A 24,915-nucleotide genomic window follows, 5' to 3' on the forward strand; every position below is an offset into this window, starting at 1 on the left:
GTGCACAGGGGGAGGTGATGGCACATAAGGAGATGATGACACTCAGCTGGAGGTGAGGCATGTGGCAGTGGAGGCAGGGCGGAGGGCGTCATACTGTCCTGAGGTGAGGACTCCAGCACCTGGCCGTATTCCTAAGCCTGGAGGCCAGCAGGCTGCCCCCTCCGTGGAGGCCCTGGCCACGAACTCATGCTCGCTCCCTCTGCCTCCTGCTGCCCATAGCAGCCGCTCTGCCAGAAAACAGGAAGGTGGCAGCGAGTATGAGGGCCCCAAAGCAGACCTCCGTCACTCTGACCCATGGCTTCCTGCCTCAGCCCCTCACTAAGTGGCCAGGTATGTGGGAAGCCACTCAATGCCAGAGAAACTGCAGGTCGTGAGTGCAGGAGGCTGCAGAGGGTCCTAGAAGCAGGGTCCAGACTTGCACTGACCCTTCGCAAACTGTCCAACGGGGTCTGGGCAGCCAGCTCGGAGCTAAGAGCTGGCACAGGGTCGGCTCATGGAGGCCGCTTCCTTCTCTCTCCTTCTAATGCAAGGGGAAGCGAGGGGTGGGAGAGACAGGGCACCAGACGAGGCACTTGGCTTTGCATAGGGCCAACCTGGATTTGACCCCTGGAAACTCCTATGGTCCCCTGAGCCTTGCCAGAAATGAGCCCTGGGCACTGCTAGATACGTTTCCAACCACCAGATCCCCCACCCTGACAAATATAATTAAGACCAAGTAGAAGCAAGAGCATGTCTGAGAATGAAATGAATGAAGAAACAGATGTGTATACACACACACATACACACACGCTTTTTTTACTGGGCCATAAAAAAGAACCGTCTTGTGGCTGAAGCAATAGTACAGCGGATAGGGCGTTTACCTTGCACGTAACCGACCTGGGTTCGATTCCCAGTATCCCATATGGTCCCCCGAGTACCGCAAGGAGTAATTTCTGAATGCATGAGCCAGGAGTAACCCCTGTGCGTTGCCAGATGTGACCCAAAAAGCAAAAAAAGGACTGTCTTTGATAACACGGATGAACTGCAAGATCTTTGTGTAAGTGAAGTTAGACAGAAAAGACAAATACCATCGGCTCTCCCTTACAGGGGGAAGTCTTCAAAACAAAACCAGATCAAACTCCTAAGAACAACCAAGGGTCCTCAGCAGGGGACAGGGGTAGGGTCGGGGTGTGTGTGTGTGTGTGTGTGTGTGTGTGTGTGTGTGTGTGTGTGTGTGTGTGTGTAGGGGTGGGAGGGTGCAGATAGGGGAGAAATAGGAAAAGGGCGTCAGAGGTACAAGCTCCCAGTAGCCAAACACATCTCTCCCAGGAGTGAACACGCGGCGTGAGGAGTGGGGCGCACAACACCCAAGAGTCTCTCCACAAGCGGATTGGAGAGGAGATCTCCAAAGTCCACACGCAAGGGTAAATAAAAGCCGACGGGTGTCAGATAACGTGCTCTGCAGGCGCACTGTGGGGGGCCTTTGGATCTCACGCACTTACACAGCATCCTCACGCTGTGCACGACACGACACAGGGGCAGCACAACCACGCTGACAAGGCAGCAGAGAGCAGGGCGAGGGAGGGCTGATTCCCTGGGCTCCCCGCCCGCCGCGGCCATTGCATGGCGCTTTCCACGGGACAGAGGGGGCCTGAGCGCACACAGCTGCTGGCCTTCTCTGGGCTTCAGGGCCACGAGGACCCGGGGAGGCGGTTTCCCCTGGAGCTGGTGGTGCCTGGATCAGTCGACCAGCCTGCCCAGAGAGCCAGTGGTTAGCCCATGCCCTCCTCAGAGAGTTAGTTTATCCTGCAGGGGCCAGAGATACAGGGCCCTCAGCCCCACTCTTCAAGGCGGGGCGGAAGGGTTGGATGGTGAAAGACAAGAGAAACAGGGCAGAGGTGGGAGGAGGGGGTGAGGGAGGCTCCCGCTTTCCCCATAAATCTGCTGCCAGAGCCCAGGGTTCTCTAGGCTGCAGGCACCCCACCTGCTCTGGTTTCGCAGTACCCTGGCGGCTAGGAAGCGCTCAGTTTTCTGTCCGATGTGCTGTATCTTTGGTGAGAATGCTCCCCCCACCCCCACCTCTCACCTGACATCGTCTCCCCCACCCCACCTCCAGGTTCCCCATCTTGGCCCTTATAAGGGTTCACTGGACTTGGCATCTCTACCCTGCCCCCTTCTTTCTGCTGCGGGTGAAGCATGTGACCTAGGATGGGTGGGTGAGTGCGGACACTCCTCACCTCCAGCTGAAATCCCCAGCCCATCCCTGGGGCAGCCGCTGGTGGGACACCCTCGTCCGGGCTCTCCGGGGCTGGGTCCGGCCCGAGCCGGCCTCTCCGCTTACCTGTCATGATCCTCTGCGCCTCGTACGGCTCCATGTAGCCTGCGCTCTCCCCCTTGCCCGCTTTGCTCTTGAGGTCATTCTTGGCATCGAAGGGGTCCGAATAGTCATCTGCGATGATCACCTGCAGGGAGGGACACGGCAGGGGTGAGTCCACCTATGGAGGCCTGGCTCTGTCCCTACACACCAGAGGGGCCTGTGCTGACACTCAGCTGTGAATTGTCTGTTGGGTTCTGGGACCCAAACCCGGTGGGGGCTTGGGGCCTATTCCCGGCTCTGCACTCAGGGGGCCAGACGGGATGCCGGGGACTGAACCCCGGCCCAGCCAAGTGAACGACAAATGCCCCAACCCGCTGCGCCATCTCTCCGGCCCTCACCAGTGAATTCTGCCCCTTCCGCCTCAGGGGTGACAAGTGGCACTCGGTGGCCTGTGTCACTGCAGGCAGTTTGGTTGCTGTACACCTGGTGGAGTGGGACCAGGTGCGTGAGGGGCAGAGAGGCACAGAGACAGGAACTGGAGGGCATCGGCGGGGAGGTGATGGGCAGCTGGGGGCTTGGGAAACACGTGAACCCTGGAACTAACCACGACCCAGGAGGGCAGTCGGGCAACACTGGGGGGAGATGGACACACTGCCACATGCCTGGGACCCCAGAGGGCCCTGCGCAAACGCAAAAGCAGCTCAGGAGTGGACGGTGAGGCCCTGGGTGCGGCAGAATGAGCCTGGAAAGGCACAACTTAGGAAGAGAGGGGGAAACTGAGGCCCAGAGCAGGTAGGGGTTCCACCAAGACCCTCTGACTAAGAGCCTCTGCCTTAGGGGCCCTCCATGGCCCACTCACTCGTTTTGCTCTAGGAAACAGCCCTGCCCTCTGCCCAGAGGAAAGTTCCAGAAACAGAGTAAAACACCTGGAAGAGGGTCAGGGCAAGGGGAGATTCCCCCCCAGACCCTGCAAACATGCTCGTCCAAGGGGAAGAGGGGCAGGAAGTTCATACCGCTGTGTCCCCCCAGACACACACAGACACGGAGACACACACAAAGACACAGACATAGACACACACTCACATACACACACACACACACACACACTCTCTTACTCCTGGGCTTTGTCCGGTTCTCTGTCTGTCCATCCCTCTGATCCTCAGCCTCCCAGCTGAGCCACCTGGCTGTTCCCCGCACCCCCACTGGGTGACATGCATTGTTATTTAAATGGTGGGTTTGATTAGAAACCCCAGGAGCCTCCGTCCCCCCAGGTCCTGGAATGTGAGGCATCCACCGGGCGGAAAAGCCCCCTTTGTCTGCCAGGCCGGCACAGCTGGTGGCAGCAGCCCTGTGGCACGCAGCAGGCGGGGGTGGGGGTGATGGCGGTTCACCCCAGACAAGATCCAGTGGAGCAGCAGCAGGGGCTGCGGCGGCAGGGAGACACCCATGGGGGGCACCTGCCCTCTGGGCATGCCTGCTGCAGCGAGGCCGGCCGGTCTGGGCTAAGGTGGGTGGGGGGCACTGGGGGTAGGGATGAGCTCGTCCTGTGGGGCAAGCGCCCCGTACCCATGCAGACCGCCCCAGAAGAACTGCCCAGACACACATTTTCACTCCCTTTTCTTCTGCGAGGAGGAGGAGGGGGAGGAGGGGGAGGAGGGGGAGGAGGAGGAGGAGGAGCAAGCAGGGGGCAAACAGGGCTTGCCACTTCCCCGTCTAGAAGTCGACCTTATAGATCTTCTCTCAAGTGCTCAGGGACGGGCAGAGGGGACTAGAGGCTTGCAGGAGAGAAACCCAATCTGGGCTGGCCCTGGACTCCAGCGGGCCCTATGTGCTCTCTAATTCTAATGAGATCTGAGCTGGGGCTGTCACTGGCCCGGGCGGGCAGCCCTGCTGACTTCCGCTGCATGCCGAATGCACAAATCCCAAAACCGGAGGAAGCCTCTGGTCTCGCGCTGACAAACAGCTCCAGTGAGACCCACTGACAGTTGAAAATCTTTCCGTTTAGAAAGAAGAAGGGGGAGGGAAAAAAAAAAGGCAAAACAAGAGAGCATTCTGATTCAGGGTGGGTTAAGCCGCAAAATCAGAAGGATCCTAAAATGTACATTTAATCAATTTGCTTTCCGACTTCAAAGGGAGGGCTGGTGGCAGGCAGGGAAGTCGAGCTCTGAGCAACCGGAGACTTGGCAAACACTGGGAGCCGCCTGACATTTTGCAGAATCGTGTCCGAGGTGGAGGGAGTCAAACTTTAACCAGCCCAGTCGGCTGGGAGAGTGGAAGGGGGTGGCCATGCAAAGTCACCGGCCCCGTGACAAGCACTGGGCAGCACGGCCAGTCTCAGGGCAGCTCACTGGCCGGACCCTGGGGCGGGCGTGTGAGTGGAGGGGTGCCGCTGGTCTTTATCCAAAGAAGGGGAACAAGGGCTGGGAGATAGGACAGGCGTTAGGGCAGATGCCAGGTACCACGTGGTCCCCTGGGTATCAACCAGGAGCACCAACATGATGGCCTGGGTATCCCGGGCACCTCGGGGCCCTCGCACTGACCCACCAGCCAGGTTGGTGGAGAATTGCGATGAACCCTCCCTCCCCCACACCACCTCCTGAGCACTGACTGGGAGATAAACAACCCCCCCCACACACACACACATACACACACACACACACACACACACACGAAGAGGGGAGGATGGGTTTCTCCAGCTATGGGCCTGGAGTCTGGCTTTTTAAAAAGTCTCACTTTGGGCTGGAGAGAAAGCAGCATAGGCTTTGCACGCAGGAGGCCAGATTCCACCCCAGAGCACCGCCAGGAACAACCCCTGCTCTCCGTCGACGAACACCAGCCCCTCACCCCTCTGGTCTAATGGAGCTGTCCTCCCCAGTCCCACCGAGGGGGCCTGCAGGGGCTTGCATGCCGCATGGGCTTCCTGGCTCCGGGATTCCCCAAGACCTCACAGGGCATCGAACCCCCACGAGGAGCCTGTGGTGGGGCCCTTGGGGAACTGGCCGTGGGACCCCATGGTTGCAGAAAGGCCAGCTGTGGGAGTGCAGTAGCCTTTCCAGATTGCTTCTGCCTCTTCCTCTGCTTGTTGGGCCTCTTGGACCGTGAGTAACCGGCCCAGTGCTGAAAAGGTGCAGGGCTGAAGCTAAGACCTGGGCAGTCTAGAGACACCTCCCACCCCCACAGCAGCCCCCTTCTCTTCAAGGACTTTCATGGGCTCCCAACAGGGGAAATGGGGGAGGGGGTCCCCCTGTAGAGACCTGCTCCAACCTCCCTATGTGAGAACGCCAACACGCACGAGGCCGGAACAGAGCCCCAATGAGCTCGGAGCATCCATCGGCCAGGGAACTGGAACTCCACAGCCCATGGGTGCCTGCCTATGTGGGGGACACGAGGAACGGGATCTCTGTGTAGGCGCTGACAGTGTTCCCCGTGGCACGGCTGGGGATGGAAGCCAGAAACGCAACAGAAACCTGCATTTCTTCTTACAGTAAGGAAAGGCTCGAGGGCTTTGCAGCTCAAATGCCACCCGGCCCTCTGGGAACAGAGCAGCTGGTGATGGTGCTGGTCGTGGCGGGGGGTGGGGGGGGACATCAGAGGAGACCACGCTGGGATGTGACCACGTTTACTCAACCACGGAGAAGAGACTCATTCCCTCTTTCACAGAACGGGGCTTTCAAGGCATGCTCTTGGAGGGCCGCCTGGGTCGGGCCTCGTTTCAGGCCACTTTCCCAAACCTGCCAGAAGATAGGAATGCTCGGGACCACCGGTTTAACCAGCGGGCTCCTGGCCCCAATAATTGGTGTGTTTCCTACACAACCCGGGGATCCTTATCAGGACAGTCTGGGAGACGGAGACGGAGCATCGGCTCCGTGGTCTAATGCAAAGCCTCGAGGCCAGTGTTTCCCCAAGGGGGTGAAACCTGCAGCAAATCCACTCCCAGGACACTGGCAGTCTTGAGGGGCGACTGGGAGGGGGGAGAGGGGGAAGACCCTGTTTGATCCCTTTGGGGAGGTGGCTCTCCAGGAGGGACACTGAGCCCCCCCATACCCCACCCCCACCCCATCCGGGAACTTCTACCCCAGCTATGTCTGGGGAATGTCACTTTTCCCGGCCATCTCTCAGCCCCGTTTATAGAGGTGAAGCAAGACGCCTGGACGAGCTAGCCTCTCCGCTTTCTCCCCTCGGGGTCAGCAAGCAGTGAGCAATGACCCAACACGCCTTGGTCCAGGTCCAGAATCTCAGACGCAGAGGGAAAGGCATGCTCTGCGCAATCCCGGGGGCCGGCACCAGGTTGAGCAATGGGGCCCCGCCGACGACAGGGGGGATGCGGGTACGGCCGCGTCCTGCCCCCAGCGTGGCTGCCAGCCCGAGGAGGCACGGGGCTCTCAGGTCAGCCTGGCCTCCCCGGCCAGCTCTCCCCATAGCTCGCTCAGCTCAGAGCCGGAAGGCGGAAGGCAAGAGCAGCTCTCTTCTGGGGGCAGGGGAACCCCACCAGCACCTCCCGGGGGCCTCCCGTGGGCTCTGCTCTCTGTGGGAAACTGGGCTGGCCTTGAGGCAAGAGGAACCTGCCCAGGGAGCTCTGTCTAGCTGCCCTCCTCTCTCTGCTAAGAGGAAGGGTGACACCGCACCTCCTGGGAACTTTCTGGACCCTGCAGCGTCCCATGGGCGTGGTCTTCATGCTGCTGTGACCACTGGCAATTGCACACTTGGCCGTGGCACCTGCTCGCATATGCAGGGCTGGGGTGTAGCGTGGGGGCACCAGTGTGTGCTGCCGGGAGCACATGCCTGGAGAGCCCTCTGCATGGGTGGAGTACCGGAAAATCAAACCCACAACCTCACGCCCACGGCTTCTTTCTGCTTTCCTCCATAGCTGGGAAGGTCCCGTGGAAGCCCCTCGAACCACGTCCTGATTGCCCCCTCCCCCCACCCCCATGCCCCAGAAACACCACACAGCTGCTTGCTCAGTGCTCAGGAGTACCACACTCCACTGGTGGTTCAGGGTGGGGGCCCGAGGACACCGGCCTGCAGTACCAATATTGTTCAGGCCACCCCCTAGGCCTAAGTCCCCGCTTGGGGATGGAGGTGGGAGATTACTGGGGTCAGTCGCTTGCAAGGTAGGTGCCCCAAACCCTGTCCTATCTGTCTGGGCCTCTTCTACTTTCTCAACAGTTCTTTGGGGGAAGATCAGGTCTCCCAGGGAACAGATGAGCGGTAAGGCTGAGGCCCCCTCTGTGCCAAGCAGCGAGCACATTTCACAGTGGTCAGCAGCCCAGGGCCAGCACAGCAATATGCAAGCCCTTATAGAACAGCTGGGGGGGGGGGGGGAGGGGAGATGACTCAAAGGGCTGGAGCACATCTAGGGAGAAGCCCCAAACTCCATCCTTAGCACCTGACGGTCCCCCAAGCACCAGTGGCTGTAGGCAGGGAAGGGAAATGAAGAGATGGGGAGGCTTGGGGGGCATGAGGTGGAACTCTTGGAGCTCCCGGGGTCTCGGCTGCCTGAGTAAGAAGGCGGCTGCTGTGTATGTGCAGGGCCTACTACTGTGAGGCGGGGACGGCTGGAGCATGCCATGGATTGTCACCTCGACACCCAGGAGCTGGGCTAGAACAGGTCACGCAACCAAGAGGTGGCTTTGAGGAAACTGGGCTACGGGGGCAAGAGAGGGCGTTTACATGACTGGGAACTGGAGATGGGGGGCCAATTGCCCTCTGCACAGACCTGGAAATGACAGGAGCCAGCTCGGGGAGTCACGCAGGTCCCAGACAGGTTGCCCGGGGAAGGACGGCCGTGGCTGGGGTCCAGGCGGAGAGATAAAGGCAGTCAGTGTTCCCAAGGCCCATAGGGTGGTGGGAGCCAGCTGGGCTGCCCGGGGTTGTGAGAATACAGAGTGGGTAGAGGCTGAGGCATGGCAGAGAGGACCCAGTCAGGCTGGGACACTGGGCACCAGGGCAGCCAGCCCTCCCAGGCCATCCACTAGGGAACTCTGGCCACCAGCCTTAGGTCTGAGCTTGAGCAGTGTGCTTGTGACACCGAGGGGCTGAGCGAGGCGAGTCCCAGGGCTGGGTGCACGCTCCGTCTGCAGGAGGCCCCTAACACCAAGGCAGGAGCAGCCCCCGGGTACCACCTCAAAACCAGAAGAAGGGCGGAACAAAAAAAGATTTGGGGTCAGTACCCAGAGGCCTGGTGATAGCACAGCGGTAGGGCGTTTGCCTTGCACACAGCCAACATGGCCGACCCAAGTTCGATTCCTCCGCCCCTCTCGGAGAGCCCGGCAAGCTACCGAGAGTATTCGATATGCCAGACACAGTAACAGCAAAGTCTCCAATGGAGACGTTACTGGGCCCGCTCGAGCAAATCGACGAACAACGGGAGGGCCTTTACTTTACTTTACCCAGAGGCCAGGGTGGTCTCAGAGAAACTGAAAAAAACAGAACAACACATGACGGGGAAGACAGAGGCCAGGAGATGCTTGGGCTGGTGACGGCTCATGGAGAACACTGTGAGGTCTGGCAACAGCTGCTTGGTTTCCCTGCCAGGGAAAGGAGGAGGTTTGGGACGGACCCTTGGGTCCCCTTCCCCACTTTTAGGGGAGATGCACCACCTAGTCGGGCCACCCTGCAGCCAAGAGCTGCAGAGCTTATGGGACCCTTGGGGTCCCCCACCGCATCCTGGGAACCACTACATGCCTCAGTTCCATAGTCAGGGTCCCCAAAGCCCACAGCCCCACCCATACACACACACACACACACACACACACACCCCTCGCTCAGTCTCCCCCTTCCCGGCCTCAAACAACTCCCACCCTGGGCCAGCTGGGAACTCACATCCCGCCCACCGGGAGAGAGACGAATCTGAGGAGGATGAATTAGCGAGGTACCACCTGCACCTCAGCCTGGGCCCCTCCCCCATGCCTGCAGGTCCAGAGCTGCTGCACCCCAACACCTGCCGTGGCCAGGACCCCCACCCGCTCCAGAGATCCACCAGCTCCGCGGGGAACATGGGTGCTCTGGGGTGCTCCCAGATCAATGACCTGTCCCACGGGCCAGGAGAGGGGGGTGGTGGCTGCCGTTCAAGGGGTCCCCACTGGTCTTTCCGGTCCTGCCCCTCCCACGGCCACAGCTGCCTGCCTAGAACCTGCAGGCTCCAACCTGTCAGGAAAAATGCATCCAAATTACAGCCTGTCAGCTCCTCTGGGCCTCTGGCTCCCCTCCCTTCGCCGACCCCCCCACCCCGCCTTCGGCCCAGCCCCCCGCGTGGAGAAGGCTGTGGGCCCTGAGTAGGAGGACACTGGAGAGAGGCCCGAACCTAGAATGTCTTTGGTTTCGAGGAGCCGGGGCATGTGCACGCTGGTGGTCCTGCACATGGGCATGTGTTCAGCCCTCCAGGATCACCCCCACAGCACCACTCCCGGGGGGAGAGGGGGCTCCAGGGGCAGAGTCTAGGGTGGCCCCTCCCTAGAGCACAGCTGAAAGGGCCTGGCAGCTGGATTAGAAAAGGGTCTTGGGGCTGGAGGATAGCACAGTAGATAGGGCATTTGTCTTGCACGCGGCCGACCTGGGTTCGATTCCCAGCATCCCATATGGTCCCCCGAGTACCGCCAGGAGTAATTCCTGAGTGCAGAGCCAAGAGTATCACTAGGTGTGACCCAAAAAGCAAAAGCAAAGAAAAAGGGTCTTGTCTGCTCTCTGCGTTTCAAACCTTCTGCAGGTGCCCTGGGCCCAAGAAACATCCCCGGGCACCACCAGCTACTGTCTGCAACCCCTGGGAGAGGATGAAGGTCGAGGCCAGAGACAGGTCAGGTTCCCTCGGTCCCTCTAGGGGTCACTTGGTTTTGGGGATCCCTGCGTGGCTGGGCCAGCTCCTGTTTCTACAATCAATCCCAAGTGGCCACAGAGATCGTCCAGGGTGAAAGGCACTCGCCCTGCAGGTGGCGTCCCTGGTGTGACCCCTGGCGCTGCCTATGGACCCACCAGCATCACCAGGAGGGATCCCTGGGCACAGAGCCAGGAGGAAGCCCTGAGTACCAATGGGTGTGAAGCTCTCTCCAGAGATCATTCCCAGGAGGGCCAGAGAGATAGGAGGGGGGGTTATAGTGACTGCCTGGCATGTGGCAGACCCTGTTTCAATCTCTGGTCCCTGACAACCACCAGGAATGATCCCCAAGCATTGCCAGGTGATGTCAAACACACAAACATTAAAACAAACAAACAAACAACAACAACAACAAAAACACACACACAACCTTACATATCTTTCCTGAAACCCTGGAATATATCACGCCACCCCACCCTTTCCAGAAATGGCCCCTCTGTGCCCTTACAAGGACAAATCTCCACAAACATCCCCTGGGAGAAGCCAGCCCCAGGCCAGGCTTGTTATTCGTGGGACCACTCCCCCGCCTAGCCTTCCTGGGGCCAAGGCCAGAGAGCAGAGGTTCAGGGGCCAGCAAAGCCCTCCATGGGCTCAGCCCTCCGCCTCCTCATCTGCAAAATGCCAACAGGGTGGTGACCTACAAACGGGGGCTGTGCAGCCAAGCAGATGTCCTTTCTGCTCCAGTCCTTTCTGCTCCCACTGTCACAGCCTAGCCCTGCCGTAGCAACAAGGGCTATATATGGGTGCCCACAGGGCCGCCTCACAATTAGTAACATCATGCACAGGAAATAAACGTCTATTTATTTGCTCGTGAGAAACGCAGGGAAAGTGCTATGAGGCTGAGTGAGTTGAGTGACTCCACCCTGCGCCCCCCCCCCCCCCCCCCACCACAGAACTAGGAGTAAGTCTCAGTCTCAGGCACTGCCAGGAGTAGCCCAAAAACAGAAATAGAAATTTTAGTTGGTGACAACCAGTTAATTCTGTGGTTAATGAACTTTGGATTTCTTTACTGAGAAGATATCTGAACCCCTGACCCCTTTTGATTGTACTTGATGATGAGCTCTCGGGATACTGGTTTTCATGGGTCTGTTAGCCGTCTATTCTGTCTTCCCTAAAGAGATTTACTGAGAAGAGACTCAGCACTGGCCCGAGTGCCAGCACCCGCTGCCCTGGAGAAGCCCCAACGCCTTCCCTTTAACACAGACCCAACATCTCGGAGGGCTGAGGCACTTTCAGATAAACTGAGTCGCCCTTGGGAAGCCCCTCACTCATTCTCAAGCGCAGCCCTTCTTCCTGGCCAGGAGGCTCTACCTGAACCCCAAAGCGTTCCCCATGTGAACCCAGTAACTCCCTATGTTAGAAAAAGGTCACGGGGGCGGGGGTAGGGATGGCACACACACAGTGCTCTGCAAGGTCTGCCCGGCCCAGAAGGGAGCCACCGGCTGGCCTCAGGCAGCACTGCCTACCAGGGGGCCACACCGCGGGGTGGGGGACCCAGGAAGGCCAGTGACCTGCCAGAATCTTCGGTCTCTCTGGGAGTCAGTGGGACTCAGGTTGCCTCTCTGGTGAAGGCAGGTGGACAGGGGCAGAGTTGGTTACTCAGTGGGCCTCTGCCTGCGGGGACTGGGTGTCTGGGCAGCTCCCCCCCCCCCCCCCACTCTGCCTGGGAGCACAGCTAAGGTGTCACCTCATGTGCTGTGCCATCCACACCGTCGCTGACCAGAGCTCAGGTATGAGTCGCAGCGGTTGGCCAGGAGCTGGACGGAGGGGGCGTGCATAGTGGTCCTGGGTTCAGGGACCAACAAACAGCAGTATCCCCTGGTGGCTCACTGGCCACGGGGCTGGGGCCCTATCTCCCGCCTTCTCCCCTAGCTTCACGAGGAGGAGGAGGAGGAAGAGGAGGAACAGGAGGAGGAGGAGGAGGCCAGCGGGCAGAGGATGAAGGGGTGTCGGTGTGGGGACTGGGTGCTGGCCTTCTCCCCTGAAACAGCCCAGGCTGGGGCTGCTGGGGACCCTCCATCCACAAGATGCTGCCCCTGAAGTGGACACAGGTGCTGGTGACTAACCTGGAGTGGGTGGAGACAGAGGCCAGGGAAGGGAAGGCAACTCTGTGCAGAACCTTCCCCCTCCGGTTTTTCATTTTGGGGGACACTCGGTGCGGGGGTCTGCAGGGGGAAGTATGCAGCACTGGGGGTGGAACCAACCCTTCTCTATGCAAGGCACACGCTGGGCCCTCTGAGCCATCTGCTGGCCCCGGTGGTTCATTTTTTCTTCAAAAGGCCCTTGGAATCACTCCCCCCTCCGACCCCGCCCGTGACAGTGCCCAGTTCAGGTGGGCAGGGGGCGTGCGCCCGGTCGAGGCTCTCCTCCCAAAGTCCTCAGGCGCAGGGGAGAGGAGATGGCCAGGCTGCGGGCAGAGAAGGAACAAACAGAGAAGGACGCTCCCTGTTAGTGGGGCACAGGGCGAGCAGCAAGGAGGGGGCGGTGAGCGGGGTCTCCTCTTGGGGGTGACTCTGAGGGATGGGAGCAGCGGAGGCCCTGTGGGCCCCCAGGAGTGGTCCCTGAGCACAGAGCCAAGGAAAGCCCCCGAGCACCACCGGGCACGGCACAAACGACCTCCCAAGTGACTAAAACCTTAAAGGAAAATAAGGGGCTGGAGCAATAGCACAGCGGGTAGGGCGTTTGCCTTGCATGCGGCCGACCCAGGTTCAATTCCCAGCATCCCATATGGTCCCCTGAGCACCGCCAGGGGTGATTCCTGAGCGCAGAGCCGGGAGTAACCCCTGTACATCGCTGGGTGCAAAAAGCAAATAAATAAATAAATAAATAAATAAAGGAAAATAAAAGGCTTTAGAGAAGGGTGCACGGGAAGATGCTGTGCAAACCCGGGCTTGGGAATCAGCAGTGGGTGCTTCTCTGTGCTGAGAGGGGCGCCTGGTTCTCAAGAACCTTCCCCCGCCCTGGCCTCAGGCCAGTTGCCTGTGCTCCGTACCTCAGTTTCCTTGTTTGTAAAACAGGGACCTTCATAATCACCCTCCTGACGGGTGGTGCCTCAGTCTCTGTCCCATGCTTCCCTCCACCCATTTCTGTGCCCGGCAAACCAGGGCACTGCAGCACACGTGTTTGTCACCATGGTCGTCCCTGCAGTTGCCCACCAACTCGCTCCAGGACGTGACCTCGACTAGCTTGCTCAGCGTGTGCTGGGAGGACAGCTGTGTACCTCCCCCACAGCCCATGGACAGAAGTAGCATGCAAGGGCTGTCATTTGCCCTAAGTCAACAGCAACAACAACAACAACAAAAAATAATAACCAATCCCGTGAGCAAAGTCCAGCACGGGCCAGCACACCCTGCTCCCCTGCACTGACCCGGGCATCTGCCCTGCTCCTGGCACGAGGTGCAGCATCTACCCAGGCCCAGCCGGCGTACACAGACCAAGGATCTGGCACAGTGGGGGAGATGAGAACGAAGATGATGATCCCCTATTTTGTCCCTGCGGGGAACCGGGGGCGACCAGGGCAAATGCTGGCAGGAGAGGGAGTGGCCCTGCCCACCCCTACAGAGTGAGGATCAGCCTCTTCCATGGTGCACCTGCTGCTTCCTCCCAGGCCCTGAGAGTTTCCTTATAGATGTGCAGCCAAGGAAGCTGAGGGAAAACTAGGATCGGACATTTGCAGTGCCCAGGGTCTGCGTCACGAGCAGGCGGGGGTCTTCACAGCTGCAGGGGGTGCCTCATACCCGGTTTACACTCTTGCTATTATTACTGACTGGGACAGGGTGAGTGCGTTTGTGAGTGTGTGTGTGTATGTGTGTGTGTGTGTGTGTGTGTAGTGAGGGGTGCCTTCTCCGTGACACTCTGGGGGAGCCACGAGGACCACAGGAAGTGGTGCTCGGGACCATGTGTACCAGGGTTCAACTCAGGGCCTCCTGCATGCAGTCATGGACTCCCATCCTCAGAGCCATCCCCTCAGCCCTGTTATTCAGGGGTCGGTCTCTGTGCTGAGTGGATCCCACAATGACGGTGCTGATCCTGATGGCACGCTTCCTCATCGGGACCTTGGCATCCCTGGTGGTCCCCATAGGGAAAGCGGGTCATTGGGGTTAGAAGTCTGGATTTGACAGACCACTGTGCATAGAGAGGAGACGCAGGGTCATGGCCACAGCTACCACCTGCCCTGACCAGCACTTAACAGAGGGAAGGATGGGGCCGGAGCGACAGTGCAGCGGGTAGGGCATTTGCCTTGTGCGACACCCAACCCCAGTTCAATCCCTGGCACCACATATGGTCCATCCCGAGCACCCCTATGTATAACCCCTGGGCACCACGAGATGTGTCCCTACCACAAAAAGTTAAGAGGAAAGAACGATGCGCAGTCAAGAGGAAACGGAGACAAAAGCATAGTCCTTTAAAGTGAATCAATTCAGTATCATAAAAAAAAAAATACCCTCCCCAACTGCTCACTCCTTGCCTTATTCTACTGATGAGCCCATGTTTGGGGACAATGAGGGCCTGACTCAAGACATTCCAGTCCTCCCAGGATCATTTTGTCACGGTGGACCCCCAGAGCCTCCTGCAACGAAGCCCATGCTCTGTCTACCACTGAGTCACCTTCCCGACCCGCCTCAGAAAGGGAGCCCCCATGGACCAGAGCGACAGCTGGTTTGGTCCCCAGCATCTCATGTGGTTCCCAACCGCTCCCCGAGCCAGGAGTGAGCCCTGAGCACAGCCAAGTGGGGCCCCCAAAAATCGTTTGGAATCTGAATGTCTGGATGTTAGCTATCCACCCCCACCTCAGCCCCTCCCTCTGGGGCAGGTTCTGGATCAACGTGAAGGAAACGGGGACCAGTGGGCAGTAGCCTCAAGCGTCAGGCAGGCGAGGGTCCTTCTTCCTGAACACACACCATTGAAGCCCTGTTGGCAGGGAAGGTCATAAAACAACCTCCTCCCTCCGGAAACAGGCCGGCTTCGAAAGGAGGCAAAGGTGGCTTGAACCAAATCCCAGACGTCCCGGTTTCACGGGGCAAACTGTGATCCCCGCTGCCCTGGAAACCGGGACGCAGCGGCTGCACCCAGGCATTCCCAGCCCTCTGCCTCTGTCCTGCACCCTGCCAGGCCCAAGGCCCAGTGCCAGGCGACCCCCCCTGACCCCCCTGCCCAGCGTCCGGGCCTTCGGCCCTGTGCTCTGACAGGCATCATCTTCCAGCGTCCAAACTCCACGTGTTCAGATGAGAAACAAAGTTCAGAGAGGCTGAGTCACTTCCCCCGGGCATCGGAGCGAATGGGAGCTGGGCCCCGCTTGTGGACTCTGGTTCTTCCCAACCTCCCGCAGAACCCTGGGGTTTCTCACGTCCAGAGGTGGGTCTGGGCTCCTTCCCCGCCGCAGCAGGCAGAAGGCTCTGAAGCAAGGGAGTGCTGCCCACCAGACCCCGCTGGGCCAGCCCCACGCAGACTGGGACCCTCACTCATCTGGGCGCTGGAGGCGTCCCCTGTCCAGGCTGCCACCTGTCACCTTCCCGGGCCACATCTGCAGCTTCCTCCTGCCCCCTGTGCTCCACCCCCACCCCCAGCACTTCCCCAACCGTCCTCTCCTGTCTCGGCCTCACCCCTCCAGTGGGGGGGGGGGGGTGTGGGGGTGGGGGGAGGTGTTGCTCCCACCTCCTACCCCATGGGCCCCGAGTGGCATGATTTGGGGGAGGAGGCACTCCAGTCTGCATGGTTCTGGGACGGTGGCGGGGGCGTGGGGCTGGGAGGGGACCTCGGAAGAACATGGAGCTCTCCTACACAGGCCCCTCCAAATCAGGCTCCCAAATCAGGCCCCCTCCTGGGGCGTCAGACGGGTGGGTGGGGCCTCCTGACAGACACAGAAGGACTGCACTCATTTGTGGAATATAAAGTAACAGAATGGGAGACTAACACCCAAGGATAATAGAGGTAAGGGCCAGGAGGATTGCTCCATGGCTTGGAAGCCGGCCTCACACGCTGGGGGGAGGGGGGCAGCTCAGCTAGAGAAGGGACCACCAAGTAAAGGGTGCTTGGAGGACCCGCTCGGGATGGGAGATGCAGGCTGAAAGTAGACTATAGACCAAACATGATGGCCACTTAGTACCTCGACTGCAAACCACAACACCCTAAAGGAGAGAGAGAATAAAAGGGAATGTGCCTGCCACAGAGGCAGGAGGTAGGGGGGACGAGCGGGATGGGGGTGGGGTGGGGGATGGGTGGTGGTGGGAGGGATACTGGGAACATTGGTGGTGGAGAATGAGCACTGGTGGAAGGACAGGTACTCGATCATTGTACGACTGAAACGTAAGCATGAAAGTTTCTAAGTCTGTAACTGTATCTCACCGTAATTCACTAAAAAATTTAAAAAAAAAAGACGAATATGCTCATTGGAGAGACTTTAAATCTCAGCTAAGCAATTCCTTTGATGCTTCTGTCCAAGGGGCATGCCCCCAAAGAGCTCAAAGAGTTCAGGGGTCCCTGCTGGTGCCAAGCCAAGATGCCAGGTCCCCTGCTGGCAAAGCACCTACTCAGCCCTCTGAATTCTCTCTCTGGCCCCTCTTTAAAAGGCTCTGTTTCGGAGCACGTATGGGGACTGACCCACCGTTTCCCAGGGGCTCCGTCTGGGCGCAGGGCGTGTTCTCTCTGTTCACTCTTCACCACCCCCGGCCCCATTTCCTCGTGCCCATCCTCTGATCTGGTCTGACTGGAGCTCCCTACTACTCACCTGGGCCTGTGACAAGCTATAGAGGCCCTGGATTCTGGGGCCGAGAGACCAGCTCGGGCAGGACTAACTCCTCCACCTGCCCTGCAGCCCTGACCGGGCGAGCTGCCGGAGTGATTAAAGCAGGGAGGACCCACGGGGACAGCCCGCCGGCTAGGAGCCTTTTCCACCCCAAGAAAAATATGTCGTTAAAAAAAAAAAAAAAGAAGAAGAAGAAGGGGACACCCTCCCCAGAGCCAGGAAGAGCCGCCTCCCAGATTTAAGAAGGGGAGAGGTAGCTTGGGTTTTAAAGAGAAAATTGGATCCCCATTCATGAACTTCCCCACACCACGGGCGCCCAACAGGTAAAACGGGTTCCGCCATTGATTAATGAGCTGGGTAATAATGGGGCTCACCCTTTGCGCCATTAAAAACATTAACCTCGGTCTTGGCTCTGCTATGTCATAAGCCCACGGAGCCCTCTCCAGTCCACACTCCCCATCCACGGAGCCCGATGGGACAGCCAAGGACACTCCAGCGAGCCCTCAGCAGGCGCGCAGAAAGGGGCGGAGAAGGTTCGTGCCCAGAGATTCATTTGGGTCCAGCAGTGGCCCCCTGTAGCTTCCCACACCCCTGTGAGAAGGTGGGGGAGGGGATGCCTGTCCCCTAACCCTAAAGATTTGGCAGCTGCTGGACAAACACATGCAACTCCAAGCTGTCAGCTGCAGGGCAGACGGAGATGACTGCTCGCCACCCAGGAGCGGGAGCGTGTTCTGGGGAAGTTCCCGGACATGTCTGCTGGACAGTGATTCTGCCCTGGCAGAGTGGGAGCAGGAGGACACACAGGCTCTGGTCAGAGAACACAGTGGGAACAAACTGGGAGAGCAGGATTCCCTAAACTGGCCCCTCCACCAGTAGGGAGACAGTGGAACCTTCCAGAAGGCAGCGGTCATCACAGGGACAACTGGGGGACACTGTGTATAGGCTTAAAGAAGGCAGATTTCCACAGGGCCGCCGAAGGACTTTCTGCAAAGGGGGCGTCTGACCAGTGGGAACCTCTGTGGTAGAGGTATGAAAATGATTCCATCTTTGTATTTTATTTGAGGGGAGAGCCTGGGAGGGTACCATGCAGTGCTTGGGGGGATGAAACAGGGGTGCTGGGGCTCCTGTGATTTTTTTGGTTTTTTTGGAATCCCAAGGCTCAGGGCCATGGTCGGCAGAGCCAGTGCCATAGAGGGGTTGGCCCAGCCCAAGAAGTGCGTGCCTCTGTCTCTGTCCACACAGAGCCCACAGACTTTCCTGGCTTGGAGGGCCCAGAAGAGCTGCTCTGGCAGACCACCTGCTCACCCCAGCACTGAGTGAGGGGGACAGCTAGAGGCTGCGTCACCACCGCCACCCACAGTAGCAGAAGGGGGTGGGCTGCCACTCAGACCACAGGGATGGCCCCAAGGGATGGCTGAGACCAAATCACTTCCATCCAGGAATTCAATGCAGGCCCCCTGGTGGGTGTGGCCAGACCCCAGGAGGGGACAGTCCAGCAAGAGGGGACAGTCAGCAAATTTCTCCTCCAAGAGAGCCCAACGGTAAAATATTTCGGTTGCAGGCAACACAACCTGTGGCAATCACATCACTCCACTATGCTATTGTCATTCAAAAGCCTCCATCCCCTGAACTGAATGAACAGGCGTGGCTACATGCCAATAAAACTTTATTTACAAAAATAGCAGCAGCTGGCCAGGGCCCCGCCCCATCCTCTTCCCTCTGGTCTGGGCCCTGCCTTGTCTCGAGACAGGGCACGCCTAAGGATTACCAGGGTAGCCTGTGCGAACCACCCCAATTCACCCCAATTCAAGGGGCCCCGAGGTGGGCCTGGCATGGGCGTCTACTGGTTTGTTTGTCTGTTTTTGACCAAAGCCCTCCACAACTGTAGTGCATATGGCCATGACTGAGACGCTCTCATCCAGGACAGGAATGTCAGGCAGGACCCCACACTGTCCCTTTACTCTTATCCACAGGCTGTCATGGACCCCAACCCCAGAGACGCAACCGGCTCAGGGCCACCCCATGAGTCCAGGAGCTCGGCCCATGAGCGCTCCTCTCCCTGTGTGCACCAGAGCACACCCCCTACCCCTATCCCGGAGCTCGGGGTGCTGGCCCCTGCCTGCTCACTTCATCGTTGCAGGCAGAGGAGGATGTTCCTGGAGAGACACACACTGGGAGGGCAGAGTGGCACCGGGTGGATCCAGGAGCTGCAGCAGCCCCCTCCTCAATCACCCCCTGGGGCTGTCAGGGAGGAGCACAGGATTCTGGTTGCCCCCCTTCCCCCAGCAACCCCCTCTCCAGAGAAGCAGCATTTTTTCGCCCCATTTTCGCCTGATTACTAGCTCCTAGGAGGAACAAAAGAGGGCTGTAAAAGCTGCATTTCCTCAGTCCTAACAAGGCAGCCACAGGAAACTCTTAACCAATGACACCATGAAGGACCTGCCAGAACGTGCAACCTGCCCAGAGCCCTGCCCACGCAGGCCTCTGGCACAAGGCACCCCCAGAGTCCTGGGGATGTTGCGAGAGCGTGGCCGGCAGCGATGAGCTCAGCGTCTACAGCGCCAGGTCTCCCCGGCCTCCCGAGGGGCCCAGACCCTTCTTGCTCTGCCGGGATCCGGGGTCCCAGTGCGCCCGAATGCCCACAGACACAGCACAGCCGCCATGGGGGCCTCCACCCAGGTTTCCTGCTCCCGGGCAGGATCACCCTGAGAGCTGTGTGTTCCCACCTGCAGGTGAAGACACCTGCCCTGGGGTTGTGGGCACTGCGGAGTCAGGACCCAGGCCCCCTATCCCCTAAGGGTTAGACCTAATGACTTGGGAAGTGATGATATTAACGCACAATGCTGGTGCAGGCCACACACACACACACACACACACACACACACACACACAGCGCCTGGAACCAGAGTCACCCAATGCCCCTTCCCATGGAGGGAGGACCCAGGGTCAACCTCCTCTGCCCTATCACATGAGAACCTGATGAAGTGCAGAAACCAACTCTGCAGCCGCGGCACCTGCAGCCCTCCAACACCCCCTACCCCAGGAACACCTTCGAGGAGACCCCCGGTCATCCCGGGACTTCCTGTCGTCTCAGGCTGAGGAGGGCTGTGTTGGCTCCTGGGTCCCTGTCCCCACCTCCTGACCCAGGACTCACCGACCAGCTCCCCGCAACCCCCACAATCACTTCAAAATCATACCCAGACTCACAATGTTACTGGGCCCGCTCGAGCAAATCGATGAACAACGGGAGGACCGTGACCGTGACCCAGACTCTAAGGCCTGATTTCAGAAAAACACGCGCTGGAGTCCAAAGCCTGGCTGGGTCATCTAGGGCAGCTCGTGGGCTGCCCTGGGCCACCCCCTCTGTCCCTTCATTCCCCCCCCCCCCGCCCCGTGAGCAGAAAGAGGAGCCCTCCTCAGTGCCCACAATGGCATCGTCATGGACCAACTAGGCACTGCCCTTGGGGACACACACACACACACACAGAGGCAGGCGTGAACCCCACTTCTGTCTGCCTGCACCTCCCCTCGCACCAGGGGCTGGGGAGAGCGCTGGAGGGCCGAGAGGCAGCTGCCCCAAAGCTGGCTTGGTGCCGGCCAAATGAAAACATTCTCCCTCTCTCGTGACAGGCTGGACGCAAACTCAGTGAAAAATCACATTTGAACCGTATCTGGAGAGCTGTGCAGGGCTCCCAGAACCAGGCCCCCTGCACCCCAGGCTGGTGCTGCCTGCATGGTTTCCGGTCTGTGCCCTTGGCCCACAGTCCACGCAGACAGCAAGTCCAAGGGCCTTGGAACAGAAGGGACACACACACACACACACACACACACCCGCAGGACTCAGTCACAGAGGCAGAGGGGTTTGCCCCCCTGTCCCGCCCCACCCCCCACCCCAGAACTGGGGCTCTTTCCATTCACGCTGGCAAAACTTTTGCAACTCTGCCAAGTCAACAACAGCACTTGCTTCTCCCAAACACCCATGACGCCATCGTGACTACGAAGCCCTCCTAGTCCGAGCGCCCCAGGGAGAGGCCTGGGCCTACACGTCTCGCTGGGTCCTGGTGTCTCCTGTGAGAAGACGGATTGCCACAAGGGTGGAAACCGGCTCAGAGAGGCAAAGAAACTTGCCCCGCAGCACACAGCAAAGGAAGACAGAAGGTCTGCTCGACTCGACTCCCCCTGGTGTCAAGCTGTCCACCCGGGGTCACTAGCCAGCCCTGCTATCTCTGCTGATCCACATGCTGGCCGGGCATTCAGGGAGAATGGGGTGGGGGAGGAGAGTTGACAGGGGGCAGAGGCCCACTCACAAGGGCAGCGGCGAGTGAAAAGTGACAAAGAGAAGGGGCCCAGGCAGGTAAAGCCCAGGGACAAGGAAGGGGTGGCATGGAGCTGGGCCAAGAGCAGAGGGGGCGGGCTGGGCGTTCTGAGCCAGACTGTCAGCTGTGAAGGAGAACATGTCTCTGAATTCCTGAAGCTTATCAGGCCGGGCTGGGAAGAGGGTGTGTGGCGTCTGAGGCCAGAGCAGAAGGGCGCAGGGCAGGGCCTGCCACACGCCCGCCACCGGCTTCTGCCATGGAAAAAATGCGGGTGACGGGCTGTGCTATTAGGATGAAAGTCATCCTTTTATTATTTAGAAACAAACCACCAGGGAGGGAGCTTCACATGGGGGGGCGGGGGGGGGCCCGTGCTCAGTCCCTGGCACAGGGCACTCTGAGCACAGAGCCAGAAGGAACGCCGGAAGCAAGCACCCGGGTGTGACCCAAGAACATAAAAGACAAAAATAGCTGCAGGAAGGCAGGAATAAGCCCTGAGACCGCCAACTGTGACCCCAAACCCAAAGAAAGGGAAGAGAGAGAGGAAAAAAAAAGACAAAGAAGGCACTAACACTTTTCACATGTGCAAGCATTTCTCAGCGGCATTTCCAGGCGACAGGCACACGTACTTCCCCTGTTCGGTTAGGCCACCAGAGACACGCAGAAAGTGATGGGATCTCCCCACTTCCATCCGCGCCGCCCCCTTCTGTGACCCAGTGTGAAATTCATTCATACTAAAGTGCTGTCACATGCCCCATGTCTCTCCAATACTGTCCCCAAACCAGTCAATTGAAAGATTCAAGACTCTTCTCTGCTTTGTCATTACATCTAACTCTGAGGGAAATCAGACAAAAATGGGCTCTTTCACCAAAAAGAAAGGAAGGAAGGAAGGAAGGAAGGAAGGAAGGATTTTGAATGATAAACCCAAGAGGAATCCCACCTGCAAAGGGCTCTGCCACTAGCCTATTCGGGTAACTGCACATTTCGGGATTCCAACATCCAAATAAAAGGGGACTGAGACCCCCCAGGATGCTCCCACCACACCTCACTGTGTGGACCAGCGCAGGCCTGCGGGTGACGGGCCCTGGTGTCTGCGGGTTTAGACCCTCTGATCACAAAGCCCCAGGATCCCCTTGTAACACACTTCAGGGGATGTCAGTCTGATTTCCGAACCCTTAGACTCTTTGACCACAAGGCCCACCGCTGTCTGGAAGCAACTGATGGATGAATCGGCCCGGACAGCGCGCTCTGTCCCAGGGCCAGGCTCCAGCCCGGCTGCCCATCACCCACCTGTCTGGAGACAACCCAGCCCAGCTCCCTTCGGGGGGCTGCTCATGTGGGGGGGGGGTGCTCCTCCGGAGAGAACATGGAATTCCGCCGAGTGGCCCTGCCAGGAGTCCACTCTGCTCGCAACTCATCTCAGCCATGGTTTGTTTTGGGGCCGGGACCATGTGTGGATCTGGAGGTTCTGAAGCCACGTTCAGGACTGCAGTGTGGACAGGGGTGCTGGGCAGCCTGGTTCTCGCACCATGACCACTCAGAGCGTGGGGACATGACGTGGCCTACGGCAAGAATGGCCCCTGCTCCCATTTTGGCCCACTGAGGCAGGGAGTCAGAGAGAGCAGAGCGGGTAGGGCGCTTGCTTTGCATGAGGTTGACTGGGGTTTGATCTCGCGACGCCCCAGAGGGTCCCCCCTAAGCCCCGCCAGGAGTGATTCCTGAGCACAGAGCCAGGAGCAGGCCCTGAGCACTGCCGAGTGTGGCTCAAAACCGAGGCAAAACCCTGTGTTTCTGCTGGTCTAGGGGCAGCGTGGGGCAGAGGAAGTTCCCAGGTGGACAGACCCAGCCCCTCCCCGCACCCCTCAACCGCTCTGTGAACACACAAGAGTGAGAAGAGGCTTAGGAGCATGGGCAGACTGGGGGACAGGCGGGCAGGAGGCCTCCCCTGGGCTCAGGTGGCAGGAACGGGGTGGGGGTGGGGGGTGGGTTCCAGCCTCTGGAGGGGTTTGTGGGAGCGAGAGCAGGGAGACCTGCTGGAGGGTCTCTGTGCCCAGGAAGCAGAGATGGCATCGGTGGCGGAATTTGGGGCCTGTGGGTGCTCAAATCATTGAGGCTCCCTCCCCCCCACCCCCCACGCTCTCCTTAAAGAGAACATGGTAGTGCCATGAGGCAGGAGGACGTCACTTCGGGTGTGACTTGGGGGATGAGGCGGGCAGAGAGGGGCTGCAGCTCCCTGTCCCATCTGCGTTTTCTCTGGCCAAAAAGCCGTCCTTGGGTTTCTTTCCACAGGATGGTGAAGGGTCAAAGTGCAGTTTCTGTGGCCCTTTGTTCTCTGTACAAACAGAGCCCAGATAACCTCACACCTGCCAGGACCTTCCCGGGTGCACTGCTCTGCCTCTGCCACCACGGGCACCTTCTGGGCAATGTACTGCCCTGTTTAGGAGCGTCACGCACACACACACACACGTGTGTGTATGTGTGTGTGTGCACATGCTTATGTGCGAGGGGCCAGGTGCACAGACATAACACCGCACACCACACGTGTGTCTGTTTGTGCGTGTGTTGGGGGCAGGGAGCACATACAGAAACACCCACATGCAGGACCCCGAGCCTGGCGCCCATGAGTGTGAGACAGAAGTGAGAACCAGCGTCAGAGTCGCAGGGAGGGAAGCTGGGTGTAAGCGGAACTTGCATATGCTGGGTGTGCTGGGGGCTGGAGGCGGGGAGGCCAGGCCAGGCTGCCCTAGGAAGGAAAACGGTGCCCGGAGAAGGCCCATGAGTTCCTGGAAGGAAGAAAGTTCCCTGGCTTCACAAGCGAAGGAGACCTTTGGGCTGGGGGCTCGAATGTTAGGTTAAAGCACCTCCCTGTGAGTTCAGAAGGAAGCTGGAGAAGCCACAGGGGGTTCGAGAAGCTACATGCCCCCCAGCAGGGTGGGGCAGAGCCCATTACGGTGGGGGCCAGCCAGCCAGCCAGCGTCACTTTCAAACGCATTTTTCAGGATAGCACTTTGGGTTGCAGAGGAAGCCACCTCCCTCTCCGCTGAGCTCCTCTCTTTTCCTCTGATTTTCCCCCTGAGTTTCTGCCTTTGCCTCCCATGAGGAAGCCATTAGCAGGAGCTGAGGTCTGATCTAATTATAAAGCACGCTAGGAAGGAGGGCCGAGGCGGGCGAGGGGCTCCTACCCAGATCTGGCCTTGCATTCAGAGCAGGGGTGGGCATGAGGAGTGTGGAGTGTGGCTGTGTGTGTGTGTGTGTGTGTGTGTGTGTGTGTGTGAGAGAGAGAGAGACAGACAGACAGACAGACAGACAGACACCTCCCACCCCCAGAACCAAACTGTCCCTTCTTCAGTCCCATAACAGACTGCTGTGTGACTTCAACTCCAGTGCATGGATGTCCTGGGTGAAGATAACAAAAGAACCCCCTCCAGGAGCTCACGCTGGGTCTTAGTGAGGAAGAGCTTTAGCATGGCACCTGGCGCACAGTAGGGGCTTCATGTGTGCTCGTGTGGCCAGAAATCACCCACCATCTGCAGCTGTTGTTTAATTGCCACCCTCACCTTGGAGCTGGGCCTGAGCCCTTTAATTAGCGCGGGCAGCCCTGGGAGCTGACTCAGGCCCAGCCAGCCGGCCGGAGGACGTAGGATGGCCCGCATCTGCGGGGACTAGAAGCCTTCGCCTCTCCGGCCCCCAA

General features: G+C 59.1%; 1 protein-coding gene across 1 annotated transcript in view; it reads right to left on the reverse strand.

The window, feature by feature from the left end:
* Nucleotides 1–24,915, reverse strand: part of SHB (SH2 domain containing adaptor protein B) — a 106,814-nt gene that overhangs the window by 54,579 nt on the left and 27,320 nt on the right. The window contains 1 exon segment of the mRNA XM_056117115.1: nucleotides 2,321–2,441. Coding sequence (XP_055973090.1) covers nucleotides 2,321–2,441 — 121 coding nt within the window.

This window comes from Sorex fumeus, unplaced genomic scaffold (assembly GCF_029834395.1).
Source record: "Sorex fumeus unplaced genomic scaffold, SorFum_2.1 ptg000034l, whole genome shotgun sequence".
Lineage (NCBI taxonomy): Eukaryota > Metazoa > Chordata > Mammalia > Eulipotyphla > Soricidae > Sorex > Sorex fumeus.